At 38.8% G+C, this 24,862-nt stretch overlaps 1 protein-coding gene across 1 annotated transcript in view; it reads left to right on the top strand.

Annotated features, from left to right (window-relative positions):
* The first annotated feature begins 2,059 nt into the window (after window positions 1-2,059).
* Window positions 2,060-24,862, top strand: part of itk (IL2 inducible T cell kinase) — a 46,317-nt gene continuing 23,514 nt past the window's right edge. Inside the window, exons 1-5 of the mRNA XM_003223475.4 lie at window positions 2,060-3,370; window positions 18,109-18,213; window positions 21,598-21,679; window positions 23,093-23,221; window positions 24,101-24,141. Coding sequence (XP_003223523.1) covers window positions 3,233-3,370; window positions 18,109-18,213; window positions 21,598-21,679; window positions 23,093-23,221; window positions 24,101-24,141 — 495 coding nt within the window. The 5' untranslated portion in view covers window positions 2,060-3,232. The remainder of the gene's footprint in view (window positions 3,371-18,108; window positions 18,214-21,597; window positions 21,680-23,092; window positions 23,222-24,100; window positions 24,142-24,862) is intronic.

Here is a 24,862-nt window from a genome sequence, read left to right as displayed (position 1 = left end):
AAAGCAGATATTGTGGATTATCTGCCTTGATATTCTGGTTTATATGGCTGTGTGGAAGAGCCCATGGTTTTGTGCCTCTCTTGTTTCTAAAGGGGGGGGGGGGTTAGGGCCCTTCCATACAGCCATAAAACCCAGAATATCAAGGCAGGAAATCCCACGACATCTTCTTTGAAATGGTTATCTGAGTCCACACTAGCATATATCACAGTTCAAAGCAGATAATGTGGAATTTTATTCAGCTGTGTGGAAGGGCCCTTAGTGGTCTCAATTAATTGCCTTGATTGAATGGAGTTCTCAAATGAGTGGAAAATCCACAGGATGAAAACTAAAGGAAAAGGTTTTCCCCTGACATTAAGTCTAGTTGTGTCTGACTCTAGAAGTTAGTACTCATCTCAATTTCTAAGCCGAATTGCCAGCGTTGTTTGTAGACACCTCCAAGGTCACTTGGCTGGCATGACTGCATGAAGTGTCGTTATCTTCCCACCGGAGCGGTACCTATTGATCTACTCACATTTGCATGTTTTCAAACTGCTAGGTTGGCAGAAGCTGGGGACGACTGTAGGAGCTCACCCCGCTCCCCAGATGCAAACCATACTGATTTTATTTCATGTTTCTAAGGGGCCGGGGGGGGGGGGGGGAGAGAGAGATCTTGGAAGGCATTCTCTGTGGATATGAGAGTTGTACTGTACTGCAAAAATTCTGGTCATTGGCATTATTTTTCTGTTCAAGATCAAAAGTATGGAACAAGAAACAAAATAAATAAATAAATAAATAAATAAATAATAATATAATTGACAAAATTACAATCTGTCAACTGCAAAAGGCCACCCTACTGGGATCTGCACGCATCATCCGAAAATACATCACAAAGTCCTAGACACTGGGAAGTGTTCAACTTGTGATTTTGTGATATGAAACCCAGCATATCTAACTTGTTTGCTGTGACATAAAAAAATAATAAGCACCAACACTCTGAAATTGGGAATTCTAGAAAGGAAACAATCAGGGCCAGCTAACACCTCCCAACAAAAGATTACCCCAGGAAGGAAGCAGCCAGGCTTTGAAGCTGAAAGGCCATTAAATGCTAATCAAGGTGGCTAATTTCAGCATTCATACCTGCCACACCAAGACTATCAATTGCTATTCAACCTGGCAACCAAGGATTCCGCAAGGTAGAAAGCGACCAGGCTTGAAAGCAACACTATTCAGTGCTATTCAACCTGGCCAACCAAGATTTTCCCTAGGTGTCTGTTGTTTCCAAATGCCGGCTGAGATCTTTTGGCACGGCACCCAGTGTGCCCATCACTACCGGGACCACCTGCACTGGTTTCTGCCAGAGTCTTTGAAGTTCAATCTTGAGGTCCTGATAGCAGCTGAGTTTTTCCTGTTGTTTTTCGTCAATGCGACTGTCACCTGGGATGGCGACATCAATGATCCAAACCTTTTTCTTTTCCACAACTGTGATGTCTGGTGTGTTGTGTTCCAGAACTTTGTCAGTCTGGATTCGGAAGTCCCACAGTATCTTTGCGTGCTCATTTTCCAATACTTTTGCAGGTTTGTGATCCCACCAGTTCTTTGCTGCTGGCAGGTGGTACTTGAGGCATAAGTTCCAATGGATCATTTGGGCCACACAGTTGTGCCTCTGTTTGTAGTCTGTCTGTGCAATTTTCTTACAGCAGCTGAGGATATGATCAATGGTTTCGTCAGTTTCCTTGCACAGTCTGCATTTTGGGTCATTAGCTGATTTTTCGATCTTAGCCTTAATTGCATTTGTTCTGATGGCTTGCTCCTGGGCTGCAAGGATCAGGCCTTCTGTCTCCTTCTTCAATGTCCCATTTGTGAGCCAGAGCCAGGTCTTCTCTTTATCAGCTTTTCCTTCAATTTTGTCAAGGAACTTTCCATGCAGTGTTTTGTTGCTTATTATTATTATTATTATTATTATTATTATTATTATTATTATTATTATTATTAACTGCATTTCTATACCGTTTTTCTCACCCCTGGGGAGACTCAACATAATACATAATAACATAATTACAACATAATAAATGGCAAAATTCAATGCCTCACATATGTATAAAATACATCACATATCTAAATCAAAAACATATAACTGTAGATTAAATAATTAAAATTATAAAAACATCAAACATAGACATGCACATGAAACATGTTATTGCAGCAATTACCCTTCTCTTCCTCTTCCACCACCACCACCCAGCTCCCTCTCCATAGAGTTTCAACCCTTATTTTTATACCCTCCCAGAAAGCAAGATAGTGGAGACCCTTTATTTACTGTCCTGGTTTTAGAGCTTATATTGTTCTGTATTATTATACCATAGTAATTATTACATATTATATTTATAATCTGGATTATATGAGGACCCTTTTATACAGCTGTATAAAATCCACACTGAACTGGATTATATGACAGTGTGGACTCAAGTTCAAACTTCTATTGAAGTGGAAGCCATTTTCTACATTTACAAAAAGATAAGATTTCTGTTTTCATAGGTAGGTGTATCACAGGTACTTTATTCCATTTTAATTCAGTGAATGAAAGGTAACAGATGACTTGAGGCTGTTTGTCTATGTAAGGAAATAAGAACCTGACCTACTTTTTAGAGCAGAGGTGGAAGTCATAAGGCCTTCCAGATGTTGTGGGTCTGAAATTCCCAGTAACCCTACCCAGCATATCCAACGATAAGGAATGCTGGAACTATAGTCCAACAATATCTAGGAGAACCATATGACTCACTGCTATCCTAGAGGATATTTCTGCATATGTATGATTTCATGTACTGTATTATGTATTCATTTTAAGGCTGAATTTATAAGCTGACTTTATTTATTATCCTTCCCCCTTTTCTCATAATCAGGTGCTTGAATTACCTTTCCCCCCCAGTATTCTTATTCTCCTTTGGCTAGCTTTTAGTCTTTTTCCTCTATGTGAACATTTGTCATATACCATAATGTAGTGCGCACATTTCGTGCAACAGTGTTTAAAAGGATGTGGTTATGGGGGGGTTTTTTTACATCAGAAAGGAAGCTAGCTAAACTGCATTGCCTGGATGACAGATGGAAAGATAAAGCACCTACGCTGTTTTCAAATACACTTTTATAAAAATCCACCTTGTCTCCTGATTTCTCTTTCCTGAGCTCATATGTAGCATTCAGGTATAATAAAGCAGATGCTTTCTCATCCTGGAGTAAGACCCTTCCTTGTTGGACAATGAATAACTCTGTTCTGCTTGAAGAAGAACTGATCAAAAAGTCCCAGCAAAAGCGAAGGACCTCTCCCTCAAATTTTAAAGTTCGATTCTTCATTTTAACAAAATCAAGGCTGGCTTATTTTGAACGTCGCCCTGGGGTATGTGTGCTTTCTCTCTTTTTTTCAAACTTTATTGGTGAAGAATGTTATAGGGAAAAACTGGGAAGAGTTTGTGTCCCATGGATTATCTCCTCAGAGCCAGGATTCAGATTTCAAATTGTTTGGTTTTTTTGTTCATTTGAATATGAAGTGTGCTGTCTAATTATGTATGGGTTATTATTTTTCTCCCTTGCACTTTGAATTTTTCCCTTGAATTTTGAGGACTTATATACTCACTGTATAAGTCCTTGGGTCCATTCTTAATTAAGATTAGCACCGGCAATCCAGAATTTCAGGCAGAATTATTTCCTAGCTGAACACCTCTGGTATTTTCTTGGTGTCCCATTGAAGCATTAGTCAGGCCGCCTTAGCTTGCAAAGTCCTACAAGCTCAGATGTATTTGGGATGGTATGGTGGATTGACTCACAGAAAGGTATGATGATGCATGTACATTTTACAAGGGATCTCTTTCAGGACAATTGCAGCCCTGACTTCTGTGGATATATTGTATGTTATTAAATCAATTATAAATGCCAAGAAACGTTAGCAGATTAAAATATGTATGACAAGGATATTTGTTCTTAATGGTTTGGTGAAGGGTTGTCGAGGGTGGTCTTTAAGGACAAGCTGAAAGCTTTATCTGAGTTCTTTATCTTCTGTGGCTTTAAAGAAAAGAAAATTGAGTCACGTCCCACAGAATTAGACAGGACAACTGTCTGAGACAGGACATTCAGGCACAGACATAAATACAAACCTCATACAGACTAAGTCACATTGTGGTTTGTAATGTTCTCACAAGGGATCAATATGGTATGTGATGGTCTTTCAGGTTCCATAGTGAAATAATTTGCCTATACTTATTTACACTTTCTGCTAAGTAAGGGTATATTGGTCACCTCCTTGCATCGATAACTTTTACTGTGTACAAAAAATACACTTTTAAAAAGATGTTTTCTAGCCATTGCTGAGTTGTGCTCTAGCTGATTTTTCATTGCTCAGATTTTAATATTGTGAGGTTGGGTATATGTCTCTCTATTTCAGAACTGTTTTCATCTTGTTTCCATTGTCTGTCACTCTGAGCTCTCTTGCAAAAGTACTGATAACTATTGTAAGAAGAGAGGTCAACAGGGTTTAGGTTTCCTGTCTTTACCACCAACACTGCTTCCACTTAGGACTACAACCACCATGCTGTTTAGGGAACTCTTTTTCCCAAGCTCTGTGTATAGTTTGGTAGACAAGATCATGATATTAATTTGCAACAGGAAGAATGGCAACACTTTCCTTTGCTTCAACTGGAGATATAACAGTCAGTGTCCAGGGTCTGTGGTATAATCTCTTGATGATAGTCATGGCAAAGTTGCTATCACAATGTTATCTATTAGATTGCCCAGTCAGTTCTTGAGGCTGTACAGATTCAGATGTGATTTTATTGAATATCAATATGTGGGTTCCTAGTTCAACCAGTCAGAAGGCATTTTCTGGCTATTCAATCGACTGTTTGTGGTTAAACAAAACAAAACCTCAAAAGGTTGGTGGGAAGACAGAGGAGGATGACAAATGGGAAATGATGCTATCGCAATGCCCATAAAATTCTGTGAATGGGTGACCATACCAAAAAGTGCCATGTAGTTGCATCTATGGTTCCAAGAACCTATGTGGAAAAATCAGTGTGGCTTTTTGGTTTTTTAAATAAGCATTTTAAAAATACAATATTAAAAATAACAACACAATACATTTATTTATTTATTTATTTACAACATTTCTACCCCGCCCTTCTCACTCTAGGGGACACAGGGCGGCTTACAACAACTGGCAAAATTCAATGCCAAACAATCAATAAAAACAGCAACACATTTAAAATCATTTACAATGATCCATAAAATACAATAATCAAGCTTAAAACATATAGTTACTTATTAACATTCTTCCAAGGAATCATTGCACATAAACCTAAGTCCAAACCATGTCAATACAGTACTTATTCATTAAATGCTTGCACACAAAGCCATGTCTTAATGTTCTTCTTGAAGCCCAGAAGAGTTGGGGCCTGCCGGATGTTACTGGGGAGGGCGTTCCACAGCCGAGGAGCCACCACTGAGAAGGCCCTGTCCCTCGTTCCCACCAGCCGCGCCTGTGAGGAACCACAAAAACCAACCAAAATCCTTCATCTAAACATAACTATTTAAAGCAGACAAATTATAGTCCTTCCCCTCTCCCCCTGCATCTAAACACATTTCAAAAATGTTATAAATTACTTGCAATTAAACCTCTGCTTAAAATCCTCTTTCTGGAGTTCATATGGACTACCAAAACAGTGCAGAAAGAAAAGTAACATGACCAACTTGGGTTAAATATTTGGGGGTTCAAGACGATGAGACATTACAGAATCTGGACTGTATGGGATCCCCTTTAGATGGGAAAAACGGATGAAATTCAGATACCGTTCTTTATATAAGATAGATGGATGAAATGCCTAAGAAATATTGAGAAATATGCAAGATTTTAATAGAAAAGGGTGCAGTTAAATACTGAATATGAAAAGGGTCAATTTTCTTTTATCAGACTTCCCTTGTCCAATTATTATGTAATATTATATATTATAAAATGTTTTCTTTTATTAAAAATAAATATAAAATACATACAATATATATAATACAGAGTGCATCTGTCATGGCTCAATTCTATGGAATCCTGGGATTTGAGGTTTGTGGAGGCACCAATACTGTTTTGCAGAGAGGGTTAAAGACCTTGTAAAATTAAAGCTCCCAGAATTCCATAACTTTGAGCCATGGAAATTAAAGTGGTGTCAAACTGCATTACTGTAATTCTATACTGCAGATGCAACCTATGTTTACAAATCAGCTAACATTTTGTGAAACATTTACATAATACGTATATTGTATATTAACTGGTCTCCAAAGTTAATGTCTACAAATGCATGACATTAGTGAGCGGTCAGTACATATATCACATCATCTTGTCATGTGTACTTTTTAAGTGCCCACCACACATAACAGTCCCACCTGATTATGTAAAGTATCTTCTGTATGTTTTACAGCATGAAGGACTGAATGTCGGACAAAGGTGCATCTAAATTATAGAATTAATACAGTTTGGCACCTTTAACTGCAATAGCTCCACGCTATGGAATCCTGAGAGTTGGAATTTGGTCAGACACCAGCATTCTTTGACAGAGAAGAGAAAATACCTTGTAAAACTACAGCTCCCAAGATTCTACAACATTGAGGGGAACTGTGAATGCCATCCCATGTCTCCAGGCTGCCTGAGTCCAAAAAACATGGGATGGTTGTGTAAACAGCTGAAGCCCAACTGTTCACATTGGTCCAAAGTCACAGGTTATGCTGGATTCTGGGAGAGAATCTGGGGCAACCCGCAACTTTGGGTAACATGGTTCAAAGGCTGTGTTAAGCAGCTCTGGCCTGTGTTAACCCAGATCAGCTTCATACATTGTTTTATCTGCTAAAAGGGGTGGTTTGTGCTAAGTGGCCAGTGTAGATGTGCCTTCTCAGGAGTTGTTGTATTCCAGCCTGCATCTGAGCTGTCAGGTGAGCCAGGGGTTGGGCCTGTTCAGCCTGTGATTGTACCTGCACCTGACCTGTCAGATGAATCTGGGTTGAGGCCTAGGATTACCATACAACCAGAGGTAGATGATTCTGTACAGCCAGAGTTAGATGAGTCTGCTGTTCCTGAGCATTCTAGGAGCAGGCATACAATGGTTTCAAGCAAGCAGCTTGAACTGCATTCCTTGGGAGAGTCAAGGTCGAGTTATCCCTTGGCAGATGGGCATTCCAATCTTGATAAGAGTAATGAGGTTGACAGAAAGAAAGCAATATGTCAACAGAGAAAAGAAAGGGAGATTTTGAGAAGGAGAAAATGGTTACTAATGAGAAAGGGTTTTGAAGAAACTTCCCACAGAAAGGGGCCTTGCTTCTAGCTTTAAGAGGAACTGCTTCTGAGAGTGAGCTCAGAGGTGGTAATTTTGCTCATTGAGAAGTTTGATCCTGCTTCATGGACTCTTGTTTCATGTTTCTTTTGGATTTTCATGCCTTGTTCCTGTGGGTTTTCATGCCTTGTTCCTTTGGATTTTCATGCCAAGTTCCTGCAAGCCTTGTTCCAGTTCTTGTTCTTGTTCCTGGGTATTTTGGATTATAATGTCATGTTCCTAAAAGCCATGCATTTTGAATCTCCTGTTCCAGTTCATGATCCTGTTCTTTGTTCCAGTTCGTGACCCTGTTCTTTGGACTAATTTTGATTATCCTGATTGAAGTTTATGCTGGTATTTGGATTTCTGAGGACCCTTGCTTCAAGTTTTCTATGTGCTTTGTACATTGTGAACTATAACCTTGCCTTAGTGACCTTGAAATTTGATTTGCTAATGCTTACATATTATCATCAATAAACAGCTTCCATTACTTATAGCCTGGGGCTCCAGTGTGATTTTAAGGTGTCTCTGCAGCCTAGGGGTGCTACAGGAGTGTGTTACTTGAGTATTTTGCCCAGAATTGGACTAAATTGTCCTTATTATCCCATCCAACTATATAATTCTTGGACCATGAAATCTAGGGTGCTTCTACATATGATAAAAATGCGTGCCCAAGCGGATTTTTAAAACCTGCTTTGGCGCGTATTTCTGTCCACAATGCCCCCCCCTCCCAAAACCCAGACTTTCCCAATGGGGTATCTAGATGCCATCCTGGTAACTACTGGGATGACATCTAGCCACTTCAAAGCCACCCAAAAAAGCCTTAAATTTTTTAAAACCTACCGAGCCAGTATTAAGGTGGTCTTTCAGTCCTCCTGAAGTGTAGAAATGAGTACCCTGCTTTGTTCCTAATTAATTCTGTTTTACCAAAGGCATGCAGTAAAACTGAGACAGGCCTGTCTGGATGGGCCCCTAGAGGGGATTCAGCACATCAACAGATTCATCACAGGCTCTTGATTTGAACAACATATTTAATAACAGAAATCAGTATTTATTGGCATAAACTTTATTTGGGCAAGGGAAGAGCAGGACATAACACAACCTGGATCTATACCTGAGGTACAAATCTCTGTTTTAGTTTGGCTGCTGTGCTATTTTGTAATTACCATTAAAGCATCAGATACCATCTGATCTTGGAAGCTAAGATCAGGTAAGACCTTGCTAGTGCTTGGATGGGAGGAAGGAGAGTAGCAAGGAGTAGTAGTTGCTGTAGGCTATATTTCAGGGGAAGGAACTAGCAAAACCACCCCTGAGTATTCATGAGGTTGTCATAACTTGACAAATAACTTAAAGACACATATATACTTTTTGATAACATTGTTGGGTTGGATGCTATGCTGCCTTAAGTACAATTTAGGGAAGCAATGTCAAAATAAAAACACAAAGTGAAATGGCTTCAATTACTAGGACATTTGTAATTTACATGAGAATTTTTGTTCACAGACTCTCATTGTCCATCCAACTTCAAATCTATGTGTAGTTAGGATACAGACGTCAGTATATATGAGGTCACTCTATGCGCAAAAAGAGTTTTGTCTGTAGCTGTTATTTGCATGTTTAATAAGGAAACCAATTATGCTGACAGACTTATGCAGAGAGGGGAAACTGGAAACACATATCTATTTTGAACATTTTATTTCATGGTAAGATGGCCTCTCATTGTGCACTGTGTAATGAAATTCAGAAGACACAGATCCTTACTGTTGCTAGACTTTGTAAGGTTCATTCTTTCCCTGATGTATGTACAAACCTTTCATTAATGTTAACGGCTATTGCGTACCAAACATAAGAGGAGAAAGAGCTTTCTGTGCCAGAGTTTAGAATCCTGATTTGCAAAGTCATGGCGAAGCTTCCCGTCAAAAAAGATTGCAATTTTGTCCTCAGTCATGATATACTCCAGTGACAAACCGTTTGGACAGAGGATTTTCTTTTACTTAAAAGAAAAAGGAATAGATTAAAGTCATACAATTTGTGTATCCCTTATCCAAAATGGGACCAGAAGTGTTTTGAATTTTGAAATTTTTTGTATTTGCATATAGATGGTGAGACATTTTGGAGATGGGATCCAAGTCTGAACACATGACATTTATGTTTCATGTGCCCATTATAAACATAGCTTGAATTTTGTACACAATATTTTTACTAATTTTGCGCATGCTATCAGAAAGCAAAGTTATCACTACCTCAGCCATTCATAGGGAGAATTTGAAGTTTATGAGATTTTTGGATTTTGGAATTCTGGATAACTTGTACAACAGTATCAGTGGGATTTAAGGGAAGGGAAGAGGTTGTCATCATATTCTAAAGTTTCTGAAAAGTGAGAGTATGGCATCCTCAGTTCAGATAGCATAGATGCCCAGACAACTCTAACTTTAGTCCATAATAGTAACCACCTTCATCCTAGATGCAGTAAGCATTTCTTTGAGCTGCATTATTGGGGGCCTAAATATCTAAAGACACCAGATCCCATCTGATTCTGTAAGCTAAGCAGGATCAACCCAGGTGAATACTTAGATGAGAGACTGCCAACAAATACCAGGTGTTGTACTCTGTATTTCAGAAGAAGGAACTGGCAAATCTACCTCTTTATTTATTTATTTATTTATTTATTTACAGTATTTATATTCCGCCCTTCTCACCCCTAAGGGGACTCAGGGCAGATCACGTTGCACATATAAGGCAAACATTCAATGCCATAACATAGAACAGAGATAAATGCAGGCATGGGCTGGCCTTGAACTCATGACTTCTTGGTCAGAGTGATTTGTTGCAGCTGCCTGCTAACCAGCCTGCGCCACAGCCCGGCCTCTTAAATATTCCTTGCCTAAGAAAAGCCTATCAAATTTGTTGGGGTCACCAAAAGTTAAGAGGTTACTTGATGGCATATACATGAAATGTATTAATATTTTGAAGATTTGATGCTATCTCTGGTCCATCACTACAATCCTGATGTTATCAGTTCTCTATTTCTTTGATAAAGCTTTATTGTAAATAAACTGCTGCTTGCCTTCTAATGTAATGACCCTATAGGTCAACTGTAACGGATCTTGCCTACCTTACAAGGTTAGTGAGTGTCCTACCTGGCAGGGCTGGTAGTGCAGCCATTTTGCACTCCTTGCTTACAGAAGCTCAGTATAGCAAGGGGAGGAGCGATCAGGCAGCCATTACAGTGAGTGCAGTCTGATTGGCTGATGCAAATGAGAAGGTTGCCATGTAATGTAATGACCCTGCTTAGCAACTGGAGGTGGGTGGAGCCAAAGTGACAGTTAGAGTCCGAATTCTTTTTCAGTTGGGGGTTAGAGTTTGAAATGTGAAGATAAAGATATAGTTTTGGGAACTGTGTTTTAAAAAGTAAGCCTCTTTGAGGAATATAGTTAAACACCTTCAGGAAAGGAAGGGCTATATTGTGACTCTATAGTCTAGAGTGTTGGTGTTTAAATCCCAGGAGAAGTGGATTTAAAAATTTAAATGAACCTGTTTATGTTTCTTTGGTGATGGAACATATTTACACAGAATCCAAGTTATAAAACCATCCTTTATAATAGAAAAGCCTAAGCCTTTATTGAAACTGCTACACATCTTTACAGTTCAATGTTAATGAAACCACTATACTTCTTTATTGCTCAATACAAACAAACAACACCTCACATAAAGTGTCTTGTGTGTCTCTCTCAATATCCCAACATAGAAGAGGCTCCTGAATATAACATGGTGGCAGCATTAGTAGAAGAGGAGAGTTCAAATCCTCCATATTTTGGTGGCAGCTGAAAATAAAATCCTTTGCAATTTTAGCAAGTTGAAAAATCCTCTAAATTCTATATTATCAAAAGCCAATCCTCTATGTCAACCATGAGAACATTAATCTGTTCTTCCAAATGTTAGATGATGTTAGTTTAATTTTTATTTCCTTGTCACGTATGCACTTCATGCAAGTATATATTTTGGATCAAAACCCAAATGGGAACATGTTACATTTGCCCTTGCACAAAAGAAATTTTGATCATTCTGATCACACGATAAATTAAAGTATGTTTATCACAGAGGGTTAAACTACTGAGCTGCAGAACTTGCTGACCAAAAGGTTAGTGGTTCGAATCTGGGGAGTGGGCTGAGCTTCCACTGTTAGTCCCAGCTTCTGCCAAACTAGCAATTCGAAACATGCAAATGTGAGTAGATAAATAGGTACCACTCTGGTAGGAAGGTAATGGTACTCCATGCAGTCATGCCAGTCATATTGATAAGGAAATCAAACATTTGGGGGTCTCCTAGGGAGAGGAGACCCATACCAGACCCAAAACAAGGGATACACGGCACCTGGCGAGCTTGCAAGAAGCCAAATATAGTTTTCCCTATCCCCAATAAATCTCACCAGATTGAAGCAGAGAGCACCGAAGCCTTTTATTCTGTCCAGCTGGTACAGGATGGCGGTTGCAATATGATGCAGAAATAAACCGGCATAACATTTACAGTAAAACAGCAGTTTTTATACATTTCATGTTTTGAATTTCCCGCCTCCCGCCCACCAGCCGGCTCTGCGCTGATTGGCTCTGACATCAGAGCGGAGGGGGAGCCACCAGGGGCCTCCTCGAATGAGAGCGTGAGCCCCATCTGTGACCTCACTCCCTCGCTGGCCAATGGGGGAGATGGAGGTGTGGCAACAGGAGAGACAAAGGATACACACGTGGAAATAACAAGATTATAGGTGACTCAAGATGAACTTTTGTCTAAATAGCCCAGTGATCGCCTGTGACGCTTCAACCGGACCTAGCTTGTGGATCCATTGATTGATTTGGCCAGTTCCATGAATGGGGTCTAGCCCCTGTGAGCTTTATGACAGGAATAGGTGATAGGATTAGAAAATCTCTCCCCAGGTGAGACTTCTAGAACATGGCCATACAGCCCGGAAAACATATAACAACCCTATCTCCCCAGGTGGTCTGACATCCAATGTCCTCCGAAGCTTGGAGGGTGAGACCTATTGTCAGTAGAGGAATTTGGGGGATCCAAGCTGTCCTTATTTGGGGCTTTCTGATATAGGGGTCAGGCCTAGGTCATCATGCTTCAGTTTAAATACAGATATATGGAAAGGCATTGCAGTGATGACAATAACATAGGCAATAAGAAATTACGACAAAAATAATAATAATAAAATGATAAAGTGATAGTGACACACGAAGGGCCCCATATTCCAGGGAGGATTCAATATTGATCCAACATGCCATGGGGGTTTCTTTAGAGGGGATCCCAGGATATCCCTTCCGGCCCAGGCAGGCAAAGGGGCCAGGTTGGGGTACCCTGAAACTTGGCACAACGCAAGGAGAGGGTGCTACAGGCATGGAAGAAGGGGGAAAGAAGGCCCCTGATACTTAAGAGTTCATAAAAGTTTATAAAAAGCCAAAAAAAGGTTGATTTGGAGCCCATGGAGCTGGTTGAAAGGAAAAGCAGGATGAAGGGTAAGTTATAGTTTCCCAAGGGCTAGTGCAGTCCGGAATGGGTGCGGGGGGGGGGGGGGGGGAGAGATAGAGATAGAGCCTTTTGGGGCTCAAAGGGAGGGAAGAAGGAATCCCGAACCCCAGAATCAGAAAGGAGAGATACATAGTAATACTGTACATGCAACAGTATGTAATGAAAGGTAAGCAGATAGGTGAAACAATTTAGGTTTAAAATAGTTGCAACATTATAAAGTTTCATTGGAAATAGACACAACACTTGTTTTTCTGGGGGTTTTTTTCTTCTGCTACCCTAGGGATGATTATATCAACCCAGAGGTATAGAGATGCAGATTTTCTTCTGCCAGCTCAGACAATAGCTGGGTCATTAGAGTTTTGGCCAAGCCAAAAGGTCACTTGGATCCCAACCTATTTTACTGGTCTACCTTGGCTTCACATATTTATATGTGAACCTTATTGTAAATCATCTTTTTTGTGGGAAAGGGGGGGGGGTCTCTGTTCGGCATCAATATGACCTTGGAGGTATCTGCAGACAACACTGGCTCTTTGACTTAGGAATGGAGAGCACCAACTCCCAGAGTCAGACACAACTAGACTTAATATCAGTGTGGTTTACAACTACACTGGCAAGCGCCCACTGTTCAGAAGTCGTCGATCACCATCAAAAAATAAAAACTACATTGCTGCATCTTCCATATTGTTCATCTCTGCTGTTCAGTCAAATACTCTTGAAACAACTTTGAGAATATTTAACTAAGAAACCCTCAAATGATAAAAGAACCAAAAATCTGTTCATTGGCATTATTGATGTTGAGATGAGTTGTCAATAAATACCATTTTGGAAGTGCCCAAAGGCAGCAAAATATAAACCACTGCTTCCTTAGGGACATGATCTGATATTTTTAAAACATTTAGATAAATCTAAAACAAACAGAAGAATAGTTACTTACTCTGGAAATGTCATAATATTCTTCTGAATATTCCTTTTCTCTTTTCATTGCTGTCAGAACCTACCAACCCACTGCTACTTTTGTAAAAGCAAAACAGCAGCAAATAAATTTTACTGCTTTATGACATAGTACAATCATAAAATGTAAAACAACATGCAATGCAGCCAGTAATAGGACTGGAAAAATATGGATGTGTTATCTATTTTTGTAAACCCTTTTGCCTGTAGTATTTCCTGCCATACTTCCTTTTTACTCATCAAGAAAGTCAGTTTTAATAATATTTTGATTAGTTTTAATAACATGTTTATTATTTTCAAAATTGTCATATAACACCTGTTATCTTCACATTTTAAATTCTCTCCTTTTCCTTTGAAAATACATCTTTGACTTGGATTTTTTTTTCCTTTCAGTGGAATCTCTTGCAATTCTGGGAACAACGCATTGCTTGTCCTGTTACATTTGTTATACTTCTATGTTTGTGGATCAAGAAGTTTGCTTGTGCTTGGAGAAATGACTATTTAAAATGTCACCTTGCTATTTAAAGGGCCTTCTCATTTGTGCTGGTGATCTTGGACACTTTTTGCATTCATTTTGCAATATGAGTCTGGGAACAAATATGAAAGCTGAAAACAGACTGGAGGCCCTTCCACACAGCCATATAATCCAGAATATCAAGGCAGGTAACCCACAATATCTGCTTTGAACTGGCTCCATACTGCCATATAATCCAGTTCAGTGTGAATTTTTGTGTGGAAGGGACCTGGAGGAAGTGAACTCTTCTCTGTTGCCAAGCTGCTTGTACAGTTCTTGTAGCTGTTGGGGGCAGATGAGTCATGTTTGTGCTCTTTGATTTTCTTTGTTTGCTTCCTGGGGAATCTATCTTCCATTGGTCTTGCTGGAGGGCAGGGGGAGGTGCACCTTCACCCAAGGGCTCCCCTTACATCCAGTGATGGAGATTTGATTTTATTACCAACCAAGGGATAGAATTTGCTGGGAGGGCTGTTCATTTAAAGTGAGATGATGTTGGACCTGCTCATTGAAATGCCTGGAATGTTTTTCTGCTGTTTACCATCTGTTTTGTCATTTACCATCAATAAAGCTATAGCAGCAACAGGTGTCAGCCACTGAAAGAACCCTTGGAGAGCACTGGAATGAGACAGCTTTCTTTGCCTGTTATGTGTCTTTCTGCCACTAAATTAATGGAAGTTCCAAAGAAGCCATAGAAATCCTTCACAAGGGGGGACAGAGCTTGCCTATTCGGTCAGTTCTCTTATGTGAACATGGGATGGTTGTGCATACAATCTAACATACACACACACATGAATCAAAAAGCAATACATAAATAAAACTTTGCAATACGGTTGTTAAATAAATTATCCAGATAGAAATGCAAACCAATGCAATACAAAGCAAATTGACAAATATATAATCAAAATATACACAATCGTGAAACTGTGTTAAATTAAAAATCCAAAACTTTACAAATAAAAAATTACACTTTGACCCAGGCCTAAAAACAAAAAATATGTGTATTTTTATCAGCATTAAATCAGATTCCAGTTGAGATAATGCTCCTCCTTGTTCAGTCTGGTTGTTTGCTGAAGTGCCACAACAACTTCCAAGTTAATTAGGTTAGTTAGTTACAGCAAAGTCAATGAAGTACATAAGCTTCCATGGAAACAAAACTCATTGTTGGGGTTGTGTTATGAGACTCATTCCAACAGCAGCTCAGTTTGGCAGGTAAGGAGCCTGAATGAGATGTGCTATGACAGAATAAGAAGAGAAGGCTGAGAAGGAGACATGATGGCCATGTATAAATATGTGAGGAGAAGTCATAGGGAGAAGGGAGCAAGCTTGTTTTCTGCTGTCCTGGAGACTAGGATGTGGAACAATAGCTTCAAACTACAGGAAAGGAGATGCCACCTCAAAATTAGGAAGAACTTCCTACTGTGAAAGCTGTTCAGCAGTGGAACTCTCTGCCCCGGAGTGTGGTGGAAGCCCCTTCTTTGGAGGCTTTTAAGCAGAGGCTGGATGGTGCTTTGAATGTGATTTTCCTGCTTCTTAGCAGGGGGTTGGACTGGATGGCCCATGAGGTATCATCCAACTCTATTATTCTATGACACATAGCCATAGGATGGCTAGGAAATAAAAGTAAATGTTATTGCTGTGTGCCTTATTTCTGACTTATGGCAATCTCAACGCAAACTGATCAAAGGGTTTTCCTAGCAAGATTTGTTCAGTGGAGTTTGCCATAGCCATCTTCTAAGGCTGAGGAGATGTGACAGTTCTAATGTCACCCAATGAATTTCCATGACCAAGTGAAGATTTGAACAATGGTCTCCAGAGTCTTAGTCAAGGCTCAAGCCAGGTCTCATGATACTGAACTAAACTGAGAGGAAGGTGCGACCTGCCCATGGTTATCAATAGATTTCCATTGATGAGTGGAGGCTTGAACCAAAGTACAATAATATAGACTGGAATCCTTTATCGTGGCTCTCATTGCATAGCTTTATGCACATTTAACAGCTGAATTAAGATATACTGTCGAAGGCTTTCATGGCTGGGATCACAGGGTTGTTGTATGTTTTCCAGGCCGTATGCCCATGTTCCAGAAGTATTCTCTCCTGACGTTTCACCCACATCTATGGCAGGCATCCTCAGAGGCTGTGTGGCATGGATAAACTAGGAAAGGAAAGGGAAAAAATATATATCTGGAACATGGCCACACAGCCCGAAAGACATACAACAACCCTAAGATATACTGTTTAGTGAATAAATGTTTAATGGGCCACTGGCAAGAGTGACCTGATGTACATTGACATTCTCTAGCCCGTGTCCCATTGTGCATTAGTTTTACTGTGCATTGATCCTGTTGTGCACTGTTCCTATTTTATATCAGTTCCAATGGACAATGGTTGGCTGCATAGGATAAGGTACTGCTTTTCTGGTACACCACAATTCATTTGAACCAGTCTCTTTGACATGCTCTTTTGAACCAATAAGATCTACGTTTTACTTCTTGGGAGGAGAGCATTGGCCAACCTCGATAAAATAGTGAAGAGTAGAGACATCACACTGGCAATGAAGGTCCACATAGTAAAAGCAATGGTATTGCCTGTAGTAACCTATGGATGCAAGAGCTGGATCATAAGGAAGGCTGAGCGAAGGAAGATAGATGCTTTTGAACTCTGGTGCTGGAGGAAAATCCTGAGAGTGCCTTGGACTGCAAGAAGATCCAACCAGTCCATCATCCAGGAAATAATGCCCAGCTGCTCACTGGAGGGAAGAATATTAGAGGCAAAGATGAAGTACTTTGGCCACATAATGAGAAGAGAGAAATCTTGGAGAAGATCATGATGCTGGGGAAAATGGAAGGAAAAAGGAAGAGGACCAACCAAGGGCAAGATGGATGGATGGCATCCTTGAAGCGACTGGCTTGAGTTTGAAGGAGCTGGAGGTGGAGATGGCTGACAGGAAGCTCTGGCGTGGGCTGGTCCATGAGGTCACAAAGAGTCAGAAGCGACTGAACGAATCAACAACAACAAGGTCCACCTTGCATTGGGTGCCTTGGAAGAGGGTCAAGATGGAGGAAAGATCAAGTAGCATGCTATGTACCAAAGGGTCTTGCATCCCAAACTGGTAAAAAGACAGGATGCTGGTTCTGCTTCTGATGGTGATGATGATAACAGTACTGCAGTGTAATTTGAGAAATAATGTAATCGAAAATCAAGGGCCAAACCAACATGACATTCAGTATGAGTGACTGTACATGAATATAAATAGTAGGTAATGTATATAAAGAAGGACATTGCAGTGGTGCAAGGAGGATCCCATTCCATTGGTCAGTGAATCTATTTCTGGTTTTGAGATAACAAAGCATATTTCAGTTCAGTTTCTTAGATAACTTTTAAGATATCCAGCCGCCTCTCTTTGAGTTGTTTCTAAGGGCCTGTAAAGTACCCAGGGAAGGTTTAACCCTTGCCTTCCCCTTGTCTTAGCTATCCCACCTGGTTTTCCTCCTTCCCTGCATGAAGGAGATCCATCCTATTTTGTGGCTAAGGATTGGTGCAATGTGATATTCATGTATTAGATTTATCATCCTTAATGTTACTGGTTTTAAATTGTATTTTATGTCTAATTTTTATGTTATGTTTTAATTGTTGTATAATTGAGGCATTGAATGTTTACCTAAATATATGCTGTACACCGCTCTGAGTTCCCTGTGGGGTGAGAAGAGCAGGATATAAATTAAGTTAATAAATAAATATTATATGATGAGGAATGTTCTTCAATAGTGTTTTGACTGGATTCTCTGTTTGTTTTTTTCTCCCATAGAAAAAAAACATTCTAAAAGGTTCAATTGAACTGTCCAAGATTAAATGTGTGGAAATTGTGAATAGTGACATTACAATTCCATGTCATTACAAATATCCTTTCCAGGTAAGTGAAAGTTTTTATTATAAACAACATCCTAAGCAGTGGCCAAATACGGCATATCTCAAAACACCAGCATGTTGTCAGTTGGAATTTGTTCTTAGAAAACACAGATTTGATTTTGTACGTTAGTACATTCTTATTGACTTTATTAATTTGTTTTTATTTCCTTTATCACATTATGTTCTATGATAGCTTTTTGTATTTTGATCTTTTGTCAATATTAATAATATTATTTTTGGTATTCCATGTTTGCTTTCTTTTTGGTTGTGACATAGTATTGAGTTCTTATATTCCTATTCATTTCTTATCCATGTTGACTCTAAACATTATTCATGTTTATAATTGACATGTATTTTTTAATATTTGTGGAGGTCTTTTGTGGTTTATGCATCTGTGGTTAAAGTCCTTGTTAACGTAACATTTCAACTGAAAAAAAATGTGCATGCAACCATTTTCTTTTTAAACAAATGAATGCTGATTTGTCTACAACCCTGAAAGAAAACATTACAAATGTAGTTTCAATGAATTGGATGTAATTACATAACATGAGGATGACTGTGCTAATTTACCAAAGGCTACATAAGATGTTGGAAATCTCTGAAATATTTGTTTTTATTTTCAAATATTGTGGTTTACCGGTATATCATACAGATAAATTTACGTTTTATGGTTATGCCTTTAGGTGATACTTGCTGATGTAACATAATGATGCAGTTGGGGATGTTTTGCAAACTATTGTGGTGTTAATATTTATTCAAGTTCTGGAAATAAACTGATGACAGTGGTGTGCTGGGCTTTCCTTCAGAGAGTGGTGTATAATTAATAGCATGGTAAATTAAACTTGAAATACAGGAAAGAAGGTGACAAAATACAGTTGTCCCTCCATATTTGCAGTTCGACAGATTTGATTTTAAAAATTCTCTAGGAATCTCTAGGTCCTCCAATGCAACTGTGTTCAGCTTCTAGTAGAATAATGATATTAGAGTAATGGTGAACGGCCTAGAAATTCCTAGAGATGTATTCCCTCAGGTAAAAAATAGCAGTTTCTTTTTAACCACCCTGAGTCCCTCTGGGGAGAGAGGGCAGTCTAGAAATAAAGTTTTATCATTATTTTATTATTGTTATTTCACAGTTTTTCACTTTCACAGGGGTCCTGTGCCGTTAACCCCAGTGAATGCATAGCACTGACTGTACTCAGATGATACATTGACCAAGTGCTTCTGAGGGCCAATAAGAACCCTGCTCATGGCTTTATTTTTCATATAAAAAACAAGGATAGGTATGGGAAGATTACTTGCCACAAAGGTAGAGAAAAAGGGAGGATGTGATCCCTAATTTTAAAATACACCTTATATCTAAGCAAGAAAAACTACTCAGTGTCTCTTCTCCACTAAGTAGTTTTAGCTCTGGTTACTGGATAATGATCAAACCAGACAATGAGACATGCATAAAACAAACATGGCTGCTATATTGTGTCTGATTCTGCACTAAAACCAGGATTACATGTTTCATTCTAAATATGGTATTTCCATATTTCCAATCTTGTACTTCACAGAAAAAGCAAAATATAAAGAAAAAGAGTTGACCTTTCTATGCATTTACTGTACTGTTTTTCCTCTACAACAGTTCCGTCCTTCTCTTGGCATAAGATTGTGAACGCCAAACACAATGCACCATTACTATTAGTACAGTAGAGTCTCACTTATCCAACACTCGCTTATCCAACGTTCTGGATTATCCAACGCATTTTCGTAGTCAATGTTTTCAATATATCGTGATATTTTGGTGCTAAATTCATAAATACAGTAATTACTACATAGCATTACTGTGTATTGAACTACTTTTTCTGTCAAATTTGTTGTATAACATGATGTTTTGGTGTTTAATTTGTAAAATCATAACCTAATTTGATGTTTAATAGGCTTTTCCTTAATGCCTCCTTATTATCCAATATATTCACTTATCCAACGTTCTGCCGGCCCGTTTATGTTGGATAGGTGAGACTCTACTGTACCTTTATCCTTTGTGTGGCTGAAATTTAAAAGAATGTAATATTGGCTCTAATCATTTGTCCCTGAGATAGAGAAAGATTGTAAAGGGGAAAGGAAGCAAGTGCATGTGCCTGTGTATGTTTTACATGAATGTATGGGAAGTAGAATAAAGTACCTGTTTTCCATCTGCTTATTCTTCTCTGCACATGCCAAAAGTTGGTGACAAATAGAAGCCTGGGAATTCTATGGTTATGTATTGATTTAGGGCACTGATGTATCATTCTCTAACATAAATTTGAATGGTAGCTTGCAATAAAAAAATAACATTTTAAAGCTTAAAAATCAACTGTAGTTGATGTATCCTAGCAGTTGGGTAAAACTGCAGTGATTTTACCTATAGGTGATTTGATTTCTTTTTGTTAACTGACGCTACTGACCTGCCTGCCCTAGTTTGCTTTCTGATAGCAGACTTTGTTCTCATATCTGTCAATAAAATAAACAAACTATACAATGTTTTGGATTTTTAGGTGAAAAACAATTTATACTTCTTCTCTGTGTCATCCCATAAGCACAAAAGCAAATAAATGGTAGAGAATTACAACAGAGTCTCACTTATCCAACATAAAAGGGCTGTCAGAACATTGGATAAGCAAAAATGTTGGATAATAAGGAGGGATTAAGGAAAAGCCTATTAAACATCAAATTATATTATGATTTTACAAATTAAGCACCAAAACACCATGTTTTACAACAAATTGACAGAAAAAGCAGTTCAATACGCAGTAACGTTACAAATTTAGCACCAAGACATCACAATGTATTGAAAACATGGACTACAAAAACAATGACTACTAAAAAATTGACTACAAATAAAGATAGAATTGCATATAATGAACTTACAGTAACAACATTGTTGGAAGTTAAATCTGTAAAAAGTTCAGTCCTTGCTGCCTAGAGAAACAACTGTGGATCCGGGTGGGAGGCAGACTGCATTGGAGAATCCAAAATGTTGGATAAGCGAAAGTTGGATAAGTGAGATTCTACTTTAGTATCTTATGACTCTCAACTGGCTCAGCATATTTTGAAATTTATCTCAAAATTTAATAGACTTGTTGGGGAGAACTCCATGAATAAGACTTAGCTCTTGTTCGTTTCAGAGCTTCCCATGTAGAAGCAGAACAAGAAACTATTTTCAGATTTGTTCACTTTGCCTAATTTATTCAAGCCATGGAATCTGAGTTAATTTGACAACAAATTGAACCATCTATTTATGTTACAGCTAATACAGCAAAACCATTTTTTTACTTCTAGCATTAGAACAGAGAAGCTGCTTAGAAAATTGACAACATTTGCTTGGCCTAAATATGTTCTAATTGTGCTTTTCCCCCTGCCATAGATTTTTCATGACAGCTACCTCTTGTACGTGTTCGCTCCCAGCCAAGCAAGCTGTCAGAAATGGGTTATGACTCTGAAAGAAGGTAACTGATCACTATATAGTTCCTCTAGGAAAACTTTAATCCCAGAATCATTATCATGATAACAAAAGTATAAATAGCCATGACATTAAGATATGGGCAATATATTTAGTGTCCAAGACAAAGGATAAGATGCGGCTCCAATTCCCTGCACTCAGAATAGGACGGATCCTCCAATATGGACCTCATCAGATAGCTATGGTCAAAGCAGGAGAAAGTGTAGGACAGCAGAGGGAACCGCCAGTAAACATCCAACTCTTCCAGGGTCACTCTGGGCTCCGCTAATGATGGAATGGAGCCCCACGGAGTCCTGCCAGAAGTTGCCCTGAGTCTTGTGATTTTTTTTGTGGGACTGACTCCATTCTGACAGTGGAGAGAAGTGGGGAGAATCTCTTCTTGCTACATTTAATGAGGGTCTAAATGTGAGTCCAATTGGACGATATAAGGGGTGTCCAGGAGGTTGGGGTGGTGGGAGCCAGTCAAAAATAGGCCTTCACACTGCTTGAACTAATTGCCTTATTCTGTCTAATGGCCATGTGGCATAGATTTTTTGTGGATCAGAGTTTTTTTTCAACTGATTTGACATGGGCCACTTAAAGTGCATCTAAGCCCCTTGGTGCACATGAAGGTAACTACATCATACAAGCATGGTATGAATGTAAGAGCCTAGGAAGAGTCATGATGGTCAGAACAAAGACTAGCATTCTGTTCCCACTGTGGCCACTCTTTTGTCTCCAGAAGGAAGGCAAATGGTGTATCTACATCTTAGGATGAATATAGTTTGATACTTTAACTTCCATGGCTCGATGCTATGGAATCATGGGATCGGTAGTTTGGTGAGAAACCAGCTATCCTTGGCAGAGAAGGCTTAAAACCCTCTAGAAGCACAGCCCCCATGATTCCATAGCAATGAGCCATGAGCATTAAAGTGATGTCAAACTGCATTCATTCAACAGTGTAGATGCATCCAATATCACCTTGCTATGTATATTCTCCAGCAACTAGATTTAGAGGCATACTGCCTCTCATATTAAAGCTACTGTGCAACCATCATTCCCAATAGGTATCAATATCCATTAATATCCTTCATGAATTGGTCTGACGCACATTTAATTCCACTATGTATATTCCCTTGGTATCTTTATCTGCCTCTTTTCTTTGGGTGTCTAAACTATATTGATAAATGCTTGACTGAAGTTTTCAGTTACTGCAATTCTAAAAATTTGGAGACTGAAGGAAAATTTCATGGAAGGAGCAGCATTCTTATTTGGGTACAATGCTCTCATTTTGCCTTCCATTCCCTGGGGAGCTGTACCACTGCCTCTTCTCCATTACTACTATAAACATTTTTGGCTATCATAAATTTGTATCTGACACTTTAAAAAAACAACAACCTTATCCACCCAATTGTTTCAGAAACTAGAAACAATAACATTCTGGTGACAAAGTTTCACCCCAATTTCTGGATAGACGGAAGATGGAGATGCTGCACTCAGTCAGAGAAGCTGGCGACAGGATGTATGGAATATGCTACAGCCAAGACTGGTAGGAAATTAATTCCAGAAATTCTCATCCCTTTTGGATAATGTCTGGTGTAATGTCTTCATTTATATAAGATGTCCAACAGGTGCTCTGAAGATTTTGAGAGCCTATAATCCCTTTACAAAGGAGGAGGCAAAATCATCCATCCTTACATTTAATTGCTCCTCTGCATGCAAACAGAGAAGTGCAGTTGAAGACCAATTAAGTGTTGCTTTGTTATACAGTCAAGACAGCTGTAACCACGGAACCCATACCCACAGTTTCACTTTCCTGCACCTAGCGAAAAATCATCTCCCTAAGAATTTGTTGGGTTCTCCAGGCAATTCTGTGGTATGCCTCGCTCAGAAGTTACTATAGCATTCGCTGGAGGACCTAGCAAATTTTTAGAGGAAATACTGATCTGGAAATCTCTAGTTTCTCCAGTGCAGCTCTATGGCATGCTTGGACTGGAAGCAGCACCATGGTGGGGAGAAGGGGTGGTTCCTTTTCTGATAAGAGTCACTTACACTGACCTGTGGATAAGTTGGTTTAGGTTTAGGGGATCAGTTTTTGCCTAAAAATTCTAGTCTTACACATGAGTACATGCAATATATGGTGCTTAAAAAGAATCTATTAGTAATCACATTTTGGTCTTGCTTTATACTTAATACATTATTGTTATTTTCCCTGCTCCAATTTCAAGGTCGCTGAAAGGTTATTTCATAGTTTTCAGTATTTACAAAAAAAAACCCAGTTATTCTCTTAAAAACAAAGCCATCCAACCTATTTTAAAAGAAAAAAAATCTATATTTGTAGCATACCTCACTTTTAAAAACTGTTTTCTTTTGTTTGATATGCCTACATGTATGCAGTGCCGTTACTACTGTATGTTATATTTTGCAGTCTCCAAGAAACCTCTTCCTCCAACTCCAAATGATAACTGGGTAAGTACATTGAAATAGGAGGGGATATATACAAGTGAAAAAGAACATTGCTGTAGAGCTCAGAAGAGTTGCTTTTGGGTTTTGCAGCCCTCAGAATTCCCCAACTGTTATTACTCCTAGCCCAGTTAGCTAAAGGGATTCTGGGGTTATAGTCTAAAAAAGGTAACTTGTCTAAGGTCTGCATTGTCAATATTCAAAACCAAATGGTGCTTAATATTTCATTATCCTTAATTCAGGATTGTTATAGTGGTAGCTTTCTCTTTATGTTTTACAACATGCTAATTAAATTTTATAGGTGATTTAAATAATATAAACAGTGTGCCCACTGATATCTACAAATACTATCTATACATGGGCAATGAGTTCATCTATGTTTTTACTGAACATAGGATGTCATATATGATAGAGGAGTTTTCATGGACAGATAGCCTTTAGTATCCATGGATTCTACGTTCACAGATATTATGATATATGTATATGTGTACACACACACACACAAACACACACACACACACACACACACACATTTTAATTCCAAAAAGCAAACTTTGATTTTGCCATTTTATATAAGGGATAATGTTTTTCTATGCCATTGCATAGAAGGCAATTTTAACATCCTCAGAATCAGGAAGAGAATGAAATCTCAGCAGATACCAAGAGCCATATATATATATATATATATATATATATATATATATATATATATACACACATACACATA

The sequence above is a fragment of the Anolis carolinensis genome, chromosome 2 (genome assembly GCF_035594765.1).
Source record: "Anolis carolinensis isolate JA03-04 chromosome 2, rAnoCar3.1.pri, whole genome shotgun sequence".
NCBI classification, from domain to species: domain Eukaryota; kingdom Metazoa; phylum Chordata; class Lepidosauria; order Squamata; family Dactyloidae; genus Anolis; species Anolis carolinensis.
Note: the sequence above shows the minus strand (reverse complement) of the source record. Positions and strands in the feature narration are given on the sequence as shown.